Below are 22,266 nucleotides of genomic sequence, written 5' to 3'. Positions count from 1 at the left end.
CCATTGGTCCCAGTTCATGGAAGAATCAGGACTAATGGGCTGCCAGGCCCGAACGAAAGCACCTTTTTCTAAAAGCCTCTTTTTCTACTAATGGATGAAGAGAAGAAGATGACGTGAGGGGAACGACCTAATCTAACGGCTGTATGTAGGGGATTCGGGCAGCTGCACGGCTGTTGGCTTTAATTTGGGCCGGTCGACCAACACCTAGCATCGTTAACCCACCTATATATAATCGCGCCGACGTAGTTACGTGCATGGAGAAGCTGAGTATTCCACCCACCAACCATGAGGAAATTGTTGGGTTGGACCGATGTCAGCTAAACTGGTACTGCTTCGTTGCGTGCGTTCTGCGCTCATCTAGTCATACCCTCCATATTTTTCCAACAGATCCGGAGATCCGCTCCTAGTTTTGACAAATCGATCGACGAACTCTGCTCGGAATATTTGAGCAGTCTAGCTAGAGCTGAAAAGTCCAAAAGTAGGATCGGTATAAAGCCTAGCTAGACACGTGATATCTATCAAGGCTAAGCTGGCGTGATTACTTCGGCCACCAAACTTTCTTACTCTTGCCGCTCATTCCGTTTTGTTCGTTCGAAACAAAGATCTGATAAACCCTTCGAGTATCAATCCTTGCGTTTTGAGCCCGGCCGTTCGTTCGACCACAAGGGAATGGGATGGGATATTCGGATCACATTGGAATACTAGTAGATGCCGTTCTGAGCCCGGCAGGACCATTTTATGGCAATTTTGAAGGAAAACAAGCGAGTTGGCAATAATGGAGCACTGCGACGCGCGCGCATGGCGCCGGTGATGTGTTGGACCATTCATTCTCCAACCAGATCTAGTCCATGCATGACTCAGCAACTCAGAGCACGACAGCGTTTATTATTCATCATTCATCACAAGTCTAGTATACGTGCGAACGGACACCGACCGGCCAGCACGCCCGTGCATTCGCATTCAAGGACGCATACATCAGCCCTTGGCGACCTTATCGTCGGAGCCCTGTCGGCGGAGCATCTCGATCACCCCAGCGTAGGCGGACGAAGAAGAGGAGGCCGGGTTGACGAGGCTGCAGTTGAGGCGGATCTCCCCCTGCGTGCCGGTCTTGGGGCTGATGTTGCCCATCTTGATCATGGCGGCGAGGAACTTGTCCTTCCACAGCGTCTCGTTGGCGGCGAAGGCGTCGACGAAGGCCTTGAGGGTGGCGTTGCGGATGAGCTGGTCGTCGGAGAAGTGCAGGCCCAGGTTGAGCTGCACCAGCTTGTAGTAGTTGTTGTCCAGCACCACCGGCGTGCTCAGGTCGATCTCCGTCGTCACGTTGGTGAACTGGCTCGTGTTCGCCGGGCACAGCGCCTCCAGCAGCGCCTGGTACGCCGGGCTGATGGTGCCGCTCGCCAGCCGCTCCCGGTTCCGGACGATGAAGGAGTTGCAGTGGGAGCGGCCCAGGGTGTGGGAGCCCGACAGGACCACCATGTCCTCGGCGGTCAGGTTCCGGTCCGCGAACCCCCTGACGAGGCCGTCCGCCGTCAGGTTCGGCCCCGGGAGGGTGAACGCGCCGGTGTCGGTCGAGAGGTTCCCGTCGCGGCGGCCGGAAGGGACCTGGTAGAAGGCGTTGCTGCCGGTGATGTTCACGCTGTCCCGGGCGGCGAAGGCCAGGATGTCGGCGCATGACACCGTGCGCGGGCAGCTCTGCTCCAATGCCGCCCTGGCGGCGTCCACGACCGCGAAGCCGCGCAGGCTCGGGTTGTTCGGCGCTGCCTCGCGCTCCGTCGTGCCTCCGCCGGGGTTGACGGACAGGAGCACCGATGAATCACAGCCCTGCATGCATGGTGGGTTCATATCACATGGAGAGCACCGCAATTAAGATGATGTATACTACGTATATTTGATGCATTATTTTTGCACTGGTTAACTATACATAGGTGTCCTAGTCATAACCAATACGAACGCAAAAAAAATAGTCATAACCAATACTACTCCTACTACACCGTGTTCAACCTGCTAGTGTGACGCTGCTGTTTAATAATTAATCTGTTGCTTATAGTAGAAAGGAAATTGCCGGCGTACCATGCATTCCTGAACCTAGCTAGCTAGCTTGCAGACGGAGACAAATTAGACATTTTCCACCTACGTCCATGACATAGTAGTAGGTAGCTTGCAGACGGAGTACGACGTAGCATTCATCTGTGCATCATATACCATGTTGACTAGTCCTAGTTAGAGTATTCGGTAGTCGCATGTACGTATACTTCAGACAAGTATGTGGATAATTGTCTAACTCACTGAATAGTCCATATATGTGAAAATGTGACACCTAACCTACCAGATGCTAGCTAGGTACGACCTAGCAAGTAGTATGTCTCAATTCGTTTCTTTTTACTTCTCATATGATTTTATACAAAATCAAACTTCATAAAGTTTGGTCGAATTTATATTAAAAAATATCAACATATGTATAATACTAAAGTTATATAGGATAAAAAATAATTGCATGCATCTAATGATATTGATTTTGTATTGTGAATGTACATATTTTTTCTATAAAGTTGATCAAACTCTACAAAGCTTGATTTCAGACAAAACTCATAGGCACAGTAAAAGAAAATGGAGGGAGTACTGATATACGTCTAATCATCTGTAGTACTGATATTCGTAGATATTTAGTAGTCACATGTATAGTTGTCTAACCCACGAGAATAGTCCAAACATGTGAAGCGTGACACCCGACCTACCAAACTAGCGAGGTGACACGTCGTCAACGTACGATATGTGGTCAAAACAAGCGTGAGCTCCACTATGTTCACTCGATCAATTGATTAGGTTAGTAGTCATCGTCGCCCACCGTGTTGTTCAACTCAAAATCGTTATGTTCAAGTAAATTGTCTTTGTGCACACCTTTTAGCACGGCTTTCCCTTTCACGAAGGATTACAAGCTTGTCGCTAACACCCTGACGCAGATGTAAAGTTATTATTAGTTATGTGGAAAGTTTCTAGTTGCCACACTATCTTCTCCAGAGACTCCTGTTTAGTTTCTTCTCCATTTCAGTTTCAGGCCAACAATAAAGTTAGGAAGATGGATAAGGAGTTTGGGAACTACATGAACTATTTAATTTCAGCAACCAAATTACTTTCAAAAAAAATTCAGCAACCAAATCTGGACGTGAAAAAAAGATGCGTATGCATGCACGTTATGAGCGTCTATTTTTAAGAAAAAAACATAGCAGAACAACTACGATGCAACTGCTCCTGATCCTGTACATGCAACAGGTACGCACGCACGTACCTCGACGAAGCAGTCGTGGAAGTGGAGGCGGATGAGGCCGGCGGCGACGCCGGGGTTGGTGGCGAAGGCGGCCGTGACGGCCTGCCGGACGATGGCCTCGGCGTTGGGGCAGGTGGTGTTGTAGAACCCCACGCGCAGCTGCGCGCGGCTGTGGACCGGCAGCTGCAGGCACAGCACGGCGGTGAGCAGCACCGCCAGACCGGCCAGCCCGCCGCTGCTCGCCATGGCCGTCGTACGTGCGCTGTGGCTAGCTGGTATCGCTCACCCTCGCAAGCCCGGCACAGTGAGCGTCAACTGCACTGCAATAATGAGTGCTTAACCCGCCTGGCCTGGGTGGTTTTTATAGAGCGAGAGGCAGGGGCCTGTGTTGGTTGGTTGGTTTGTTTGACAAGTCACGCGGTGGTGCGATGCACTTGTGCTGGATACGGTAGCATAGATATAAAAATCCTACACTTACGGACTACCACCTACGGACTTGTCGTACGGACATACCTGTCCTGCCCACGCTAAACTCTTCCTCCCTGATTTCTAGTTGGGGTCCCAACGTGATCCAATAAGATAAGGCCGCCACCAGCCCGTAAAGTATCACCCCGTAACTCTAGCAAAGCTCGCATAGATAGGACCCGGCCGGCAGGAAGAGGAACAATCCTAGATAGGCAAGGGCGTGGTACTTACTGATAGTACTCCCTCCGTTTTTAAATATGTCTTTTAGAGATTTTAATATGAACTACGTACGAATCAATATAGACATATTTTAAAATATAAATTCACTTATTTTGTGCTGTATGTAATTTATATTATAAAATTTTTATAAAGACTTATATTTACAAACGAAAGGAGTAATATAGGTTTTATTATTCGCGCTGGTCCGCCTTTCTTGAATACGCGTGGCGGAGGTGGACGGCTTGCCTCGCGAGTTCCCACCATGGCTGCTAAAGTCAAGGTCGGGACTGTAGCAACGCAGCGCAGGGGCCCTGATTGATCATGTGCCAGCGTCGACCCGACGTGGTCAGGTTGGATTGATATAAGTACACACGGAAAAGTAGCCGGCCGGCTCTTGTGCCGTGCCAGTCGTCAGGCGAGGCGACAAGCGAAACCGGAACAGTCACCGTGAGGCGACCAAGGTCGTGTATACGTGCATTCCACGACAGACATCCTAGGCATCAACACTACAATTTTGACGTGCGGTCGCTAAAGCACATATTGCTTAGAGCAACTTCAACGGGCGGATCCAAACCGACAGCGTATTTATCCGTTTTTTGTCCGTTTTGATTAGCCGCCTGCCCGACGTCCGTCATGTTTTTGATATGGGTCGGTAACGCGCCCAATGCGCCGACCCAGTGTGGCCGGCTGACCGCCCAATTTTATATGATTTACATTTAACATATTGTCAAATGAAAATGTTAACAAGCCAAATAGTCTGATCGTCCAAATAAATAGTATAGTTTTACAAGCTAAATACAAGTAAAAATGTTTCACATAGTTTTGCAAATGAATAAAAAAAGATACATCTATTGGTTGCTAACATGAGCCCACATATGCTCAACCAAATCATTTTACAGTTGCACGTGAGTTTCCCAATCACGCATGTCTTTATGAAATTGAGTGAAGTTCTCAAATGTTACCGCTACTCCATGCTCAGGCACAACATTCTCACCCCTGAAACTGAAAACCTTGATCGTACAGACGTTTCGGGCGCTCGTTTTCTACGATCATATTGTGCATGATTACACAAGCAGTCATCACCTCCCACAGTTTCTGCGTGCTCCAAGTACTAGCAGGATACCGAACGATACCCCATCGAGATTGCAAAATACCAAAGGCACGCTCGACATCCTTTCTAGCACTCTCTTGCTCTTGGGCAAATCTTTTCCTTTTCCCTCCGACAGGGTTCGGTATTGTCTTGACAATAGTGGTCCACTAAGGATAGATACCTTCATCCAGATAGTACCCTTTGTCGTAGTTGTGGCCGTTGACAGTTGCTACTTCTTGAGCACTGCGTTGGTTTTTCCTTGAAGAGGAAAGGGTGATGCAGCAAAGTAGCGTAAGTATTTCCCTCAGTTTTTGAGAACCAAGGTATCAATCCAGTATGAGGCCACGCGCGAGTCCCTTACACCTACACAAATAAATAAACTCCTCGCAACCAACGCAATAAAGGGGTTGTCAATCCCTTCATGGTCACTTACGAAAGTGAGATTTGATAGATATGATAAGATAATATTTTTGGTATTTTAATGATAAAGATGCAAAGTAAAGAAAGCAAAATAAATGGAAAAAGAAATAGCTTGTTGACGGAAGATTAATATGATGGAAGATAGACCCGGGGGCCATAGGTTTCACTAGTGGCTTCTCTCGAGAGCATAAGTATTACGGTGGGTGAAAAAATTACTGTTGAGCAATTGACAGAATTGAGCATAGTTATGAGAATATCTAGGTATGATCATGTATATAGGCATCACGTCCAAGGCAAGTAGACCGACTCCTGCCTGCATCTACTACTATTACTCCACACATCGACCGCTATCCAGCATGCATCTAGAGTATTAACTTCAAGAGAACAGAGTAATGCTTTAAGCAAGGTGACATGATGTAGAGGGATAAACTCATGCAATATGAAATAAACCCCAACTTGTTATCCTCGATGGTAACAATACAATACGTGCCTTGCTGCCCCTACTGTCACAGGGAAAGGACACCGCAAGATTGAACCCAAAGCTAAGCACTTCTCCCATTGCAAGAAAGATCAATCTAGTAGGCCAGATCAAACTGATAATTTGAAGAGACTTGCAAAGATAACCAATCATACATAAAAGAATTCAGAGAAGATTCAAATATTGTTCATAGATAAACTTTTTGATCATAAACCCACAATTCATCGATCTCAACAAACACACCGCAAAAGAAGATTACATCGAATAGATCTCCACAAGAGAAGGGGAAAACTATGTATTGAGATCCAAAAAGAGAGAAGAAGTCATCTAGCTAATAACTATGACCCGAAGGTCTGAAGTCAACTACTCACACTTCATCGGAGAGGCTATGGTGTTGATGTAGAAGCCCTCCGTAATCGATGCCTCCTCCGGTGGAGCTCCGTAAAAGGCCTCGAGATGGGATCTCACGGATACAAAAAGTTACGGCGGCGGAATTAGGGTTTTGGCTCCGTATCTAACAGTTTGGGGGTATGTAGATATATATAGGAGGAAGAAGTACGTCGATGGAGCAACGTGGGCCCCACAAGGGTGGAGGGCGCGCCTAGGGGTAGGCGCGCCCCCCTACCTCGTGCCTTCCTGGTTGATGTCTTGACGTAGGGTCCAAGTCCTATGGATCATGTTCGTTCCGAAAATCATGTTCCCGAAGGTTTCATTCTGTTTGGACTCCGTTTGATATTCTTTTTCTGCGAAACTCTGAAATAGGCAAAAAACAGCAATTCTGGGTTGGGCCTCCGGTTAATAGGTTAGTCCCAAAAATAATATAAAAGTGTATAATAAAGCCCAATAATGTCCAAAACAGGATATAATATAGTATGGAACAATAAAAAATTATAGATACGTTGGAGACGTATCAAGCATCCCCAAGCTTAATTCCTGCTCGTTCTTGAGTAGGTAAATGATAAAAGCAGAATTTTTGATGTGGAATGCTACTTGGCATAATTTTAATGTAATTTTCTTAATTGTGGTATGAATATTCAGATCGGAAAGATTCAATACAAAAGTTCAATATTGACATAGAAATAATAATACTTCAAGCATACTAATTAAGCAATTATGTCTCTTCAAAATAACATGTCCAAAGAAAGTTATCCCTAGAAAATCATATAGTCTGGCTATGCTCCATCTTCACCACACAAAGTATTTAAATCATGCACAACCCTGATGACAAGCCAAGCAATTGTTTCATACTTTTGGTGTTCTTAAACTTTTTCAATCTCCGCGCAATACATGACCGTGAGCCATGGACATAGCACTATATGTGAAATAAAATGGTGGTTATGGAGAAGACAAAAAGGGAGAAGATAGTCTCACGTCAACTAGGCGTATCAACGGGCTATGGAGATGCACATTAATAGATATTAATGTGAGTGAGTAGGGATTGTCATGCAATGGATGCACTAGAGCTATAAGTATATGAAAGCTCAACAAAAGGAACTAAGTGAGTGTGCATCCAACTCGCTTGCTCACGAAGACCTAGGGCATTTTGAGGAAGCCCATCATTGAAATATACAAGCCAAGTTCTATAATGAAAAATTCTCACTAGTATATGAAAGTGATAACATATGAGACTCTCTATCATGAAGATCATTGTGCTACTATGAAGCACAAGTGTGGTAAAAGGATAGTAGCATTGTCCCTTCTCTCTTTTTCTCTCATTTTTTTATTTGGGCATTTTCTCTTTTTTTATGGCCTCTTTTTTTATTTAGTCTGGAGTCTCATCCCTACTTGTGGGGGAATCATAGTCTCCATTATCCTTTCCTCATTTGGGACAATACTCTAAAAATGATGATCATGACACTTTTATTTACTTACAACCCAACAATTACAACTCAATACTTAGAACGAAATATGACTTTATGTGAATGCCTCCGGCGGTGTACCGGGATATGCAATGAATCAAGAGTGACATGTATGAAAGAATTATGAACGGTGGCTTTGTCACAAATACAATGTCAACTACATGATCATGCAAAGCAATATGACAATGATGGAGCGTGTCATAATAAACAGAACGGTGGAAAGTTGCATGGCAATATATCTCGGAATGGCTATGGAAATGCCATGATAGGTAGGTATGGTGGCTGTTTTGAGGAAGGTATATGGTGGGTGTATGATATCGGCAAAAAGTTGATACGTCTCCAACGTATCTATAATTTTTGATTGTTCCATGCTATTATATTATCAACCTTGAATGTTTTATATGCATTTATATGCTATTTTATATGATTTTTGGGACTACCCTATTCACCCAGAGCTCAGTGCCAGTTTCTGTTTTTTTCCTTGTTTTAGAATATCGCAGAAAAGGAAAATTAAATGGAGTCCAATTGACCTAAAACTTCACGGAACTTATTTTTGAATCAGAAGAAGCCCATAAGACTTGGAGTGCACGTCAAGGGATCAACGAGGGAGCCACGAGGTAGGGGGCGCGCCCACCCCCCTAGGGCGCGCCCTCCACCCTCCACTACTAGGGAAAACCCTAGCAGTAGCGCTGGTTTTGTGCTCACTAGTAGCGCGGGTAGGCGCACTACTAATAAGGCGCTACAGCTATTGCTTAGTAGTAACGCGTGCCGCACGCGCTACTGCTAGGACAAATAGCTGCAGCGCTTGTTCACTCCCACGCTGTTGCTAATGTAACTACTGGCAGCGTGTTTTCTTTCCATCGCTACTAGTATTGTTTTTTTATTTTTTATTTTTAGTGTATTTATGCACCATCGTATAAATATTGGTACAATACCAGTTATGAGGTTTACATCATTATGTCTATAACAGTGTGTCAAATGAAGATGGATTAGGTTCAAGTGGAGGCAATATGTGGTGCATGTCAAAAGTATACTACTAATCCAAACTTGATCTAGTTTGTACTAGTAGTACTTTCTATGTGCACCACATGTTGCCTCCACTTGAATCTAATCCGCCAGCACAAGCTATTTAATCATCATCATAATCATTAGCACCAACAATATTTATTTAATCACCACTAACACTAGCTAATAATAATCATCAGTCATTACCACCAACACTAGCTATTTTATCATCATAGTAATAGTGTAGCACATCATCATCCTCAAACTCATTTCTAGCTAATCACTCCTGCTGCTCTCTCTTAGGTAAAACAACATAAAACATGTGTAGCTCTCCTCCTTGATCAAGTTGGAGCATGCAGATGAACCTGTCTCCTAATTTTGGGTAGCACATCTGTTTGCTGCCCCCTAGTACTTGTCTGCGCTCCCCCATCACATATCTGGTCCAGTCTTGCACTATTAAGCATTCATCCCTGATCTTGAATGCACTAAAGTAACATGTAGGATATCTTGGCCGTAAGCTAATAATACTCATGGTACCTTTAGTCTCGATCCCATAAGGCACAACATTCATCGGGAGTCCCTGTTGAAGAACATCGTATGGTCACATACTTAGAATGAAGTTTAGCTTCACAAATAATGTATGGAAAAGATGCACTGAGGGCAAATAGTAAAAATCTTACCATCCTTCCTAAATAGATGTGACCGTAGTTCATGACGAACACTATTGGTCGCACGTTTTCAGTACTAAGATTTCTAAGTCCAGGAAGAAAATTTGTCTTGACGGTATCAAGATCCTCAAGCCATGAAACATAATGACTTAGCTCCTCGCAGTTTAGTTCAGCCCCGGGACAGTAGTAGGTCCTGTCTACCAAGCGCTGGACATGTTTGCTTGCACCAAAATAAGCTGACTATACAAATTAGTTGTCAACTATTTTTGAATAAACAATATCAAAGACATAAATATGGTTGAGAAACTTACATTTTGGTGTAACTGGAGGCGTCTGCACATCGACCCAGATGTCGGTATTACCTTCAATATCATCTTCCAGACGAATATCAAAGGTGATAACCATATCAGGCTGAAATGCATAAGTCTTGCATAGTGCTCGCCATGTTTTGCATCCAAAATAGGTGTAGTCGTCTGAATTGTATAATTTTGCGTGGAAAATATAACCATGCTCGGTCTTCAAATAAACTTTCTTTACCTCCATAGTATAACTGAAACCTATCTTATCCAATACAAAAACTCTTGCATGGCAGGGGATACGCTAGTAGAATAGTAAAAAAAATAAGTTGAAGCAGATGTCATGCTTAATTACGAAAAAAGACTTGTCGTTGTGACTTACTGTATCCACTTCGAAGTTCTCGTCCAGCTTGATGCTGAAGCGCCTATCATCATCTAGGAAGATTCCTTCGCACAGGCCGCGCTCGTCTTCGCAGTATTTGCAAATACCGAAATCCTTTTTGTCGTCAGACATTTCCTATGTTCATAGTTAAAACATTAATTGAAAATCGATAGAAGACAACTACCAGGATACTCAACACACAAATCCGGGGCACTCGATATTTCCTACATATTCTGGCAAAAGTCATGCCAAAATTCACGGAAAAATCCGGCATGACCTTTGCTAAAATAGGATATATCGAGCGCCTGAAATTTGCCGGAACGGAAATGAATCAACACTCCGGCAAAACATAGGCCACTCGGAGGTGTAACTTGCAAACATGACCGGCCACTTGGATATTGAGCAACACAAGATATACATTTCAAAATATCTTATAAGACTCAAATTAGCATGCATTCAATAAGCAAAAGTAAATCATCTCATGCGTCCGTACATCGTCGAATATTATCACTAATACATCCCGAATAGTGTCATACATATAACATCACTAGTACAACTAAAACCCTAGCACACGACGGGTATCGGCGCGGGCGGTGGACACCCACAGAGAAGGAACCATCACGGGATCATAGCTCCAGTGAGATCCCTGGAGAACCTGCCAGGTATTGGAGAACCTGTGCTCCAACGCAAACAAGTAGCGACGGACGTGCGCGTCCTCCTCACTGACACGGTGACGCACCACCTCCGCGGAGTCCTCGAGCCTTTGGACCGTCACTGACCCACGCGACCGCCACCAAAGAAAGTTCGGGTCAACGACAGGCTGGCTCCTCACCAACCTGCGCCCCCCGGTAGGTAGCGCCTCCCAGTACCACCCCAGCGGAGCCCAGTCCCGGACATGGCCCATCTGGTCAAGCAGGTGTCGTCCTCCGCCGACTCGACGACGAGGATGCGGGATAGGCATCGTCCACGTCAATGCGGGAAAATTGCTTTAACTAAAAAATAGCAACAAGTTCTTACTAACTAGTTCTATTAATTCAACTAGTTCTTACTAAAAATAAACTTACTATAAATAAAAATATTTTAGTACCTAATTAGTACCTAGTTCTTACTAACTAATTAGTACCTAAGAACTACTGCCCTAATTACCATCTAATTTGATGAACCTATAGGGGTGGAAAGTGGTAGAGGATATTCCAATTATCCAACTATAAAGTGAAATAAGTGGTCAAATTTTACTCGTTTTATGATTCATCTTAGAAATTTGATTCGTTTCCACCCTTACATGAACCCTAACTCATTTGAGCCGCATCCGCATCCGATTCGTTTCCACCCTAACTAATTTGATGGAGGTAGAAACCCTAGGCAGAGGTAGGGGAGAGGGAGGAGCAGGCGTGCTCACCTCGGGTGCCTGCAACGAGGGAGGGGCAGGCGGCGTCGAGGTCGTGGTCGGGGCTCCGGGGCGGCGTTGAGGTCGGGGGGGCGGGGACGGCGTCCGGGGCGGCGTTGAGCTCGGGGTCGGGGGCGGCGTCCCGGTGGCGTTGAGGTCGGGGGCGGGGCCGGCGTTGAATCTGGGGTCGGGGCGGCGTGGGGAGAGCGCGCGGCGGCCGAGGGGCGACGGCGGCGGCGAGAGTGGAGTTGATTTGGGGGATGAAGTGGCCGTGGGGAAGGACGAACCGCGTGGTTAAGTCAGAAGTACCAGTAGCGCGTTCCAGAAAGGGCGCTACTGCTACGTTAGCTACAGCGCGTTCTGGAATACACGCTGCAGCTATAGCGATTTTCTGCAGAACCCGCTACTGCTATTCCTTTCTCCTTTTTTCTCTTTTTTCTTTTATTTTTCTTTACATTTTATTTTTTCCCTTTCTCCTTTTTCTATTTCTTTCATTTTCATTTACTTTTCTACTTGTTTTTCACTTTATTTTATTTCCGTTAGCAGCAGCGCTTTACATGTAAGCGCGCTGCAGCTAAGGAGATTAGCAGTAGTGCTGGGCCATTATACGTGCTACTGCTAGGTTGGGCTAGCCATGTGCGCCCAATTCAAACATAGCAGCAGCGCTTTTCGCTAGTACGCGCTACTGCTAAAGTCATAGCAGTAGCGTGGTTTATTTACGCGCGCTGCTACTAAGTAGCAGCAGCGCTTGATTTTGTACAGCGCTACTGGTAAAATTCCGTGTATAGGCTTTTCCCTAGTAGTGCTCGTGGGCCCCTCGTGGGCCCCTGACATACTTCTTCCGCCTATATATCTCCATATAACCTAAAATGACCGGGAAACACAATAGATCGGGAGTTCCGCCGCCAGAAGCCTCCGTAGCCAGCGAAAGCCAATCTAGACCCGTTACGACACCCTACCGGAGGGGGCAATCCCTCTCCGGTGGCCATCTTCATCATCCCGGTGCTCTCCATGATGAGGAGGGAGTAGTTCTCCCTCGGGGCTGAGGGTATGTACCAGTAGCTATATGTTTGATCTCTCTCTCTCTCTCGTGTTCTTGAGGTGATACGATCTTGATGTATCGCGAGCTTTGCTATTATAGTTGGATCTTATGATGTTTTCTCTCCCCTCTACTCTCTTGTAATGGATTGAGTTTCCCCTTTGAAGTTATCTTATCGGATTGAGTCTTTAAAGATTTGAGAACACTTGATGTATGGCTTGCCGTGCGTATATGTGGTGACAATGGGATACCACGTGATTCACTTGATGTATGTTTTGGTGATCAACTTGCGGGTTCCGCCCATGAACCTATGCATAGGGGTTGGCACACGTTTTCGTCGTGATTCTCCCGTAGAAACTTTGGGGCACTCTTTGAGATTCTATGTGTTGGTTGAATAGATGAATCTGAGATTGTGTGATGCATATCATATAATCATACCCACGGATACTTGAGGTGATATTGGAGTATCTAGGTGACATTAGGGTTTTGGTTGATTTGTGTCTTAAGGTGTTATTCTAGTACGAACTCTAGGGCTGTTTGTGACACTTATAGGAATAGCCCAACGGATTGATTGGAAAAAATAACTTTGAGGTGGTTTCATACCCTACCATAATCTCTTCGTTCGTTCTTCGCTATTAGTGACTTTAGAGTGACTCTTTGTTGCATGTCGAGGGATAGTTATGTGATCCAATTATGTCATTATTGTTGAGGGAACTTGCACTAGCGAAAGTATGAACCCTAGGCCTTGTTTCCACACATTGCAATACCATTTATGCTCACTTTTATCATTAGTTACCTTGCTGTTTTTATAATTTCAGATTACAAAAACCTTTATCTACCATCCATATACCACTTGTATCACCATCTCTTCGCCGAACTAGTGCATCTATACAATTTACCATTGTATTGGGTGTGTTGGGGACACAAGAGACTCTTTGTTATTTGGTTGCAGGGTTGCTTGAGAGAGACCATATACATCCTACGCCTCCTACGGATTGATAAACCTTAGGTCATCCACTTGAGGGAAATTTGCTTCTGTCTTACAAACCTCTGCACTTGGAGGCCCAACAACGTCTACAAGAAGAAGGTTGTGTAGTAGACATCAAGCTCTTTTCTGGCGCCGTTGCCGGGGAGGTGAGTGCTTGAAGGTATATCTTTAGATCTTGCAATCGAGTCTTTTAGTTTCTTGTTTTATCACTAGTTTAGTTTATAAAATAAAACTACAAAAAATGGAATTGAGTCTACCTCATACGCTTCATCTTTTTAATATCTTTCGTGAGTATGATGGAAAGGAAAATTGTGCCAAAGTGTTAGAAGAAGAATGCATTAAAATGTTTGGCACTAAATATTTGAATGATGAGCATGATTGCAATGTTGTTAGTATGAATTCCTTGAATATCCATGATGCTAATGATATGCAAAGCCACAAGTTTGGGGAAGCTATGTTTGATGAAGATGATAGTTTTTGTCCCCCAAACTTTGATGAGCAAATTTACTATGATGAAAGCATGCCTCCTATCTATGATGATTATTGTGATGACATGTATGCTTTAAAGAATAATGATAACCATCAAACTTGTCATCTTGATCTTAATTTTCAGTCACATGATAATTATTTTGTTGATTTTGCTCCCACTATTATTCGTGAGAAGAATTTTGCTTATGTGGAGAGTAGTAAAATTTTATGCTTGTAGATCATGAAAAGAATGCTTTAGGTGCTGGTTATATTGTTGAATTCATTCATGATGCTACTGAAAATTATTATGAGGGAGGAATATATGCTTGTAGGAATTGCAATAATATCAAGTTTCCTCTCTATGTGCTTAAAATTTTGAAGTTATGCTTGTTTTACCTTCCTATGCAAGTTGATTCTTGTTCCCACAAGTTGTTTGCTCACAAAATTCCTATGCATATGAAGTGGTTTAGACTTAAATGTGCTAGTAATATTATTCATGATGCTCTCTTTATGTTTCAATTCCTATCTTTTATGTGAGCATCATTGAAATCATCATGCCTAGCTAGGGGCGTTAAACGATAGAGCTTGTTGGGAGGCAACCCAATTTTATTTTTGTTCCTTGCTTTTTGTTCCTGTTTAGTAATAAATTAATCATCTATCCTCTGTTATTATTGTGTTTTTTATGTTTCAATTAGTGTTTGTGCCAAGTAGAACCGTTGGGAAGACTTGGGGAAAATCTTGTTGATCTTGCTGTAAAAAACAGAAACTTTAACGCTCACGAGAATTGCTGCCATTTTTAATTGGAGAGTGCTATTTAGTTAATTCTTTTTTCAGATGATTAATAGAAAAATTCCTCAGGTTCACCAATTTATTTGAGAATTTTATTAGTTCCAGAAGTATACGTTTGATACAGATTACTACAGACTGTTCTGTTTTTGATAAATTCTATTTTCTATGTGTTGTTTGCTTATTTTGATGAATCTATGAGTAGTATCGGAGTGTATGAACCATAGAAAAGCTGGAATACAGTAGATATTACACCAATATAAATAAATAATGAGTTCATTGCAGTACCTTATGATGGTGATTTGCTTTCTTATACTAACGGAGCTTACGAGTTTTCTGTTAAGTTTTGTGTTGTGAAGTTTTCAAGTTTTGGGTAAAGATTCGATGGACTATGGAATAAGGAGTGGCAAGAGCCTAAGCTTGGGGATGACCAAGGCACCCCAAGTTAATATTCAAGGACAACCAAAAGCCTAAGCTTGGGGATGCCCCGGAAGGCACCCCCTCTTTCGTCTTCGTTCATCGGTAACTTTACTTGGAGCTATATTTTTATTTGCCACATGATATGTGTTTTGCTTGGAGCGTCATTTTATTTTCTTTAGTTTTTCTTGCTGTATGAATAAAATACCAAGATCTAAAATTGTTAAATGTTTGAGAGTCTTCACATAGTTGCATAATTATTCGACTACTCATTGATCTTCACTTATATCTTTCGGAGTAGTTTGTTGTTGCTCTAGTGCTTCACTTATATCTTTTTAGAGCACGGTGGTGGTTTTATTTTGAAGAAATTAATGAACTCTCATGCTTCACTTATATAATTTTTAGAGTCTTTAGAACAGCATGGTAGTTCGCTTTGGTTATGAAACTAGTCCTAATATGATGGGCATCCAAGAGGGATATAATAAAAACTTTCATACAGAGTGCATTGAATACTAAGAGAAGTTTGATACTTGATGATTGTTTTGAGATATGAAGATGGTGATATTAGAGTCATGCTAGTTGAGTAGTTGTTTGAGAGATACTTGTGTTAAACTTTGTGATTCCCGTAGCATGCACGTATGGTGAACCGTTATGTGATGAAGTCGGAGCATGATTTATTTCTTGATTGTCTTCCTTATGAGTGGCGGTCGGGGACGAGCGATGGTCTTTTCCTACCAATCTATCCCCCTAGGAGCATGCGCGTAGTACTTTGTTTAGATAACTAATAGATTTTTGCAATAAGTATGTGAGTTCTTTATGACTAATGTTGAGTCCATGGATTATACGCACTCTCACCCTTCCACCATTGCTAGCCTCTCTAGTACCGCGCAACTTTCGCCGGTACCATAAACCCACCATTTACCTTCCTCAAAACAGCCACCATACCTACCTATTATGGCATTTCCATAGCCATTCCGAGATATATTGCCATGCTACTTTCCACCGTTCCGTTTATTATGACACACTCCATCATTGTCATATTACTTAGCATGATCATGTAGTTAACATCATATTTGTGGAAAAGCCACCATTCATAATTCTTCCATACATGTCACTCTTGAGTCATTGCATATCCCGGTACACCGCCAGAGGCATTCATATAGAGTCATATTTTTTTATAAGTATCGAGTTATAATTGTTGAGTTGTAAGAAAATAAAAGTGTGATGATCATCATTATTAGAGCATTGTACCAGTGAGGAAAGGATGATGGAGACTATGATTCCCCCATAAGTCGGGATGAGACTCCGGACCTAAAAAAAGAGGCCAAAGAAGACCAAATAAAAAAAAGGCCATAAAAAAGAGAAGGTCCAAACAAAAAAATTAAAAAAAATGAGAGAAAAAGAGAGAAGGGGCAATGCTACTATCCTTTACCACACTTGTGCTTCAAAGTAGCACCATGATCTTCATGATAGAGAGTCTACTATGTTGTCACTTTCATATACTAGTGGGAATCTTTCATTATAGAACTTGGCTTGTATATTCCAATGATGGGCTTCCTCAAAATGCCCTAGGTCTTCGTGAGCAAGCAAGTTGGATGCACACCCACTTAGTTTCTTTTGTTGAGCTTTCATACACTTATAGCTCTAGTGCATCCGTTGCATGGCAATCCCTACTCACTCACATTGATATCTATTAATGGGCATCTCCATAGCCCGTTGATACGCCTAGTTGATGTGAAACTATCTTCCCCTTTTTGTCTTCTCCACAACCACCATTCTATTCCACATATAGTGCTATGTCCATGGCTCACGCTCATATATTGCGTGAAGATTGAAAAAGTTTGAGAACACCAAAATTATGAAACAATTGCTTGGCTTGTCATCGGGGTTGTGCATGATTTAAATATTTTGTGTGATGAAGATAGAGCATAGCCAGACTATATGATTTTGTAGGGATAACTTTCTTTGGCCATGTTATTTTGAGAAGACATGATTGCTTTGTTAGTATGCTTGAAGTATTATTGTTTTCATGTCAATATTAAACTTTTGTCTTAAATCTTATGGATCTGAATATTCTTGCCACGATAAAAAGAATTACATAGAGAAATATGTTAGGTAGCATTCCACATCAAAAATTCTGTTTTTATCATTTACCTACTCGAGGACGAGCAGGAATTAAGCTTGGGGATGCTAATACGTCTCCAACATATCTATAATTTTTTATTGTTCCATGCTATTATATTATCAACCTTGGATGTTTTATATGCTATTTTATATAATTTTTAGGACTAACGTATTAACCCAGAGCCTAGTGCCAGTTTCTGTTTTTTCCTTATTTTAGAATATCGCAGAAAAGGAAAATTAAACGGAGTCCAATTGACCTGAAACTTCATGGAACTTACTTTTGGATCAGAAGAAGCCCAGAAGACTTGGAGTGCATGTAAGGGGGTCAACGAGGGAGCCACGAGGTAGGGGGCGCGCCCACCCCCGTAGGGCACGCCCTCCACCCACGTGGGCCCCTCGTGGCCCCCCTGACGTACTTCTTCTGCCTATATATCTCTATATACCCTAAAACGATCGGGGAACACAATAGATCGGGAGTTCCGCTGCTAGAAGCCTTCATAGCCACCGAAAGACAATCGAGACCCGTTCCGGCACCCTGCCGGAGGGGGCAATCCCTCTCCGGTGTCCATCTTCATCATCTCGGTGCTTTCCATGACGAGGAGGGAGTAGTTCTCCCTCGGGGCTGAGGGTATGTACCAGTAGCTATGTGTTTGATCTCTCTCTCTCTCTCTCTCTCGTGTTCTTGAGGTGATACGATCATGATGTATCGCGAGCTTTGCTATTATAGTTGGATCTTATGATGTTTTCTCTCCCCTCTACTCTCGTGTAATGGATTGAGTTTCCCCTTTGAAGTTATCTTATCGGATTGAGTCATTAAAGATTTGAGAATACTTGATGTATGTCTTGCCGTGCGTATCTGTGGTGACAATGGGATACCACGTGATTCACTTGATGTATGTTTTGGTGATCAACTTGCGGGTTCCGCCCATGAACCTATGCATAGGGGTTGGCACACGTTTTTGTCATGATTCTCCGATAGAAACTTTGGGGCACTCTTTGAGGTTCTATGTGTTGGTTGAATAGATGAATCTGATATTGTGTGATGCATATCGTATAATCATACCCACGGATACTTGAGGTGACATTGGAGTATCTAGGTGACATTAGGGTTTTGGTTGATTTGTGTCTTAAGTTGTTATTCTAGTACGAACTCTAGGGCTGTTTGTGACACTTATAGGAATAGCCCAACGGATTGATTGGAAAGAATAACTTTGAGGTGGTTTCATACCCTACCATAATCTCTTCGTTCGTTCTCCGCTATTAGTGACTTTGGAGTGACTCTTTGTTGCATATTGAGGGATAGTTATGTGATCCAATTATGTTATTATTGTTGACGGAGCTTGCGCTAGCGAAAGTATGAACCCTAGGCCTTGTTTACACACATTGCAATACCATTTACGCTCACTTTTATCATTAGTTACCTTGCTATTTTTATAATTTCAGATTACAAAAACCTTTATCTACCATCCATATACCACCTGTATCACCATCTCTTCGCCGAACTAGTGCACCTATACAATTTACCATTGTATTCGGTGTGTTGGGGACACAAGAGACTCTATGTTATTTGGTTGCAGGGTTGCTTGAGAGAGACCATCTTCATCCTACGCCTCCTACGGATTGATAAACCTTAGGTCATCCACTTGAGAGAAATTTGCTACTGTCCTACAAACCTCTGCACTTGGAGGCCCAACAATGTCTACAAGAAGAAGGTTGTGTATTAGACATCAAAAGTGCGCGGTATTAGAGAGGATAGCAATGGTGGAAGGGTGAGAGTGCGTATAATCCATGGACTCAACATTAGTCATAAAGAACTCACATACTTATTGCAAAAATCTATTAGTTATCGAAGCAAATTATTACACGCATGCTCCTAGGGGGATAGATTGGTAGGAAAAGACCATCGCTCGTCCCCGGCCGCCACTCATAAGGAAGACAATCAATAAATAAATCATGCTCCGACTTCATCACATAACGGTTCACCATACGTGCATGCTACGGGAATCACAAACTTCAACACAAGAATTTCTCAAATTCAAAACTACTCAACTAGCATGACTCTAATATCACCATCTCCATATCTCAAAACAATTATCAAGTATCAAACTTCTCATAGTATTCGACACACTCATAAGAAAAAAAATTATTAATCTTGAATGCCTAACATAATTAAAGCAAATTACCACGCTGTTTTGTAGGACTCTCAAAATAATCTAAGTGAAGCATGAGAGAACAATAGTTTCTATAAAGCAAATCCACCACCGTGCCATAAAAGATATAAGTGAAGCACTAGAGCAAAAACTATATAACTCAAAAGATATAAGTGAGGCACATAGAGTATTCTAACAATTTTCGAATCATGTGTGTCTCTCTCAAAAGGTGTGTACAGCAAGGATGATTGTGGAAAACTAACAAATAAAGACTCAAATAATACAAGACGCTCCAGGCAAAACACATATCATGTGGTAAATATAAATATAGCTCCAAGTAAAGTTACCGATGGAAGTAGACGAAAGAGGGGATGCCTTCCGGGGCATCCCCAAGCTTGGGTTTTTAGGTGTCCTTAGATTATCTTGGGGTTACATGGGCATCCCCAAGCTTAGGCTCTTGCCACTCCTTGTTCCATTATCCATCAAATCTTTCACCCAAAACTTGAAAACTTCACAACACAAAACTTAAAGTAGAAAATCTCGTGAGCTCCGTTAGCGAAAGAAAACAAAACACCACTTCAAGGTACTGTAATGAACTAATTATTTATTTATATTGGTGTTAAACCTACTGTATTCCAACTTCTCTATGGTTTATAAACTATTTTACTAGCCATAGATTCATCAAAATAAGCAAACAACACATGAAAAACAGAATCTGTCAAAAACAGAACAGTCTGTAGTAATCTGTAGCTAACGCAAGTTCTGAAACCCCAAAAATTCTAAAATAAATTTCTTGACGTGAGTAATTTATCTGTTAATCATCTACAAAAATAATTAACTAAATAGAACTTTCCCAATAAAAATGACAGTAATTCTCGTGAGCGTTAAAGTTTCTGTTTTTTACAGCAAGATTAAAAAGACTTTCTCAAAGTCTTCCCAACGGTTCTACTTAGAACAAACACTAATTAAACACAAAAAACACAACCAAAATAGAGGCTAGATAAATTATTTATTACTAAATAGGAGCAAAAAGCAATGAATAAAATTGGGTTGCCTCCCAACAAGCGCTATCGTTTAACGCCCCTAGCTAGGCATAAAAGCAAGGATAGATCTAGGTGTTGCCATCTTTGGTAGGCAATCCATAAGTGGCTCTCATAATAGATTCATATGGTAATTTAATTTTCTTTCTAGAAAAGTGTTCCATGCCTTTCCTTAACGGAAATTGGAATCTAATATTTCCTTCCTTCATATCAATAATTGCACCAACATTATAAGAAAAGGTCTACCGAGAATAATAGGACATGAAGGATTGCAATTTATGTCAAGAACAATAAAATCTACGGTTAAATAATTCCTATTTGCAACAATAAGAACATCATTAATTCTTCCCATAGGTTTCTTAATAGTGGAACCCGCAAGGTGCAAGTTTAAAGAGCAATCATCAAAATCACGGAAACCTAGCAAATCACACAAAGTCTTTGGAATCGTGCAAACACTAGCACCCAAATCACACAAAGCATAGCATTCATGATCTTTAATTTTAATTTTAATAGTAGGTTCCCACTCATCATAAAGTTTTCTAGGGATAGAAACTTCCAACTCAAGTTTTTCTTCATAAGATTGCATCAAAGCATCAACGATATGTTTGGTAAAGGCTTTATTTTGACTATAAGCATGAAGAGAATTTAGCATGGTTTGCAACAAGGAAATACAATATATCAAAAAGCAATTATCATAATTAAATTCCTTGAAATCCAAAATAGTGGGTTCATTGATATTTAAAGTTTTGACCTCTTCAATCCCACTTTTAACAATTTTAGCATCAAGATCTAAAGACTCCGAATTTTTGGAACGCCTTCCAGGTAAAGGTGGATCATATTCAGTCCCATCATTATCAAGATTCATATTGTAAAACAAAGATTTAATAGGGGACACATCAATAACTTTTAGATCTTCATCTTTATTATTATGGAAACTAGAAGAACACGCTTTTATAAAGCAATTTTTCTCACGCATCCTAGCGGTTCTTTCTTTGCACTCATCAATGAAAATTCTCATGGCTTTGAAAGACTCATTGATATCATGCTTAGGTGGAATAGATCTAAGTTTCAAAGAATCAACATCAAGAGAAATTCTATCAACGTTCCTAGCCAACTCATCAATCTTAAGCAATTTTTCTTCAATCAAAGCATTGAAATTCTTTTGCAAAGTAATAAATTCTTTAATATTAGATTCAAAATCAGAGGGTATCTTATTAAAATTTCCATAAGAATTGTTGTAGGAATTACCAAAATTATTAGAGGAATTACTAGGATACGGCATAGGATTAAACTTTCCTCTATACTCGTTGTTACCAAAATTATTCCTACCAACAAAATTCACATCCATAGATTCATTATTATTCTCAATCAAAGTAGACAAAGGCATATCATTAGGATCAGAAGAAACACTTTTATTAGCAAATAATTTCATAAGTTCATCCATCTTTCCACTCAAAACATTAATCTCTTCTATCGCATGCACTTTCTTATTAGTAGATCTTTCAGTGTGCCATTGAAAATGCCATTGAGAATAATTAACCATAATATTATCTAGGAGTTTAGTAGCTTCTCCTAAAGTGATTTCCATAAAAGTGCCTCCCGCGGCCGAATCTAAAATATTTCTAGAAGCAAAATTCAATCCGGCATAAATTTTTTGTATAATCATCCATAAATTCAAACCATGTGTAGGGCAATTACGTATCATTAATTTCATCCTCTC

At 41.7% G+C, this 22,266-nt stretch overlaps 1 protein-coding gene across 1 annotated transcript; it reads right to left on the bottom strand.

The window, feature by feature from the left end:
- Positions 1-865: 865 nt before the first annotated feature.
- LOC125520485 (peroxidase 1-like) lies at positions 866-3,610 on the bottom strand. Its single transcript, XM_048685431.1, has 2 exons — positions 3,287-3,610; positions 866-1,821 (listed from the first exon to the last, which is right to left on the bottom strand). Exons 1-2 carry the CDS (start codon positions 3,509-3,511, stop codon positions 976-978), a joined length of 1,071 nt encoding a protein of 356 aa, XP_048541388.1. The 5' UTR covers positions 3,512-3,610; the 3' UTR covers positions 866-975.
- Positions 3,611-22,266: the final 18,656 nt, after the last annotated feature.

The sequence above is a fragment of the Triticum urartu genome, chromosome 7, assembly GCF_003073215.2.
Source record: "Triticum urartu cultivar G1812 chromosome 7, Tu2.1, whole genome shotgun sequence".
Lineage (NCBI taxonomy): Eukaryota > Viridiplantae > Streptophyta > Magnoliopsida > Poales > Poaceae > Triticum > Triticum urartu.
The sequence above is the reverse complement of the archived record's forward strand: the minus strand, read 5'-3'. Positions and strand labels throughout refer to the sequence as shown.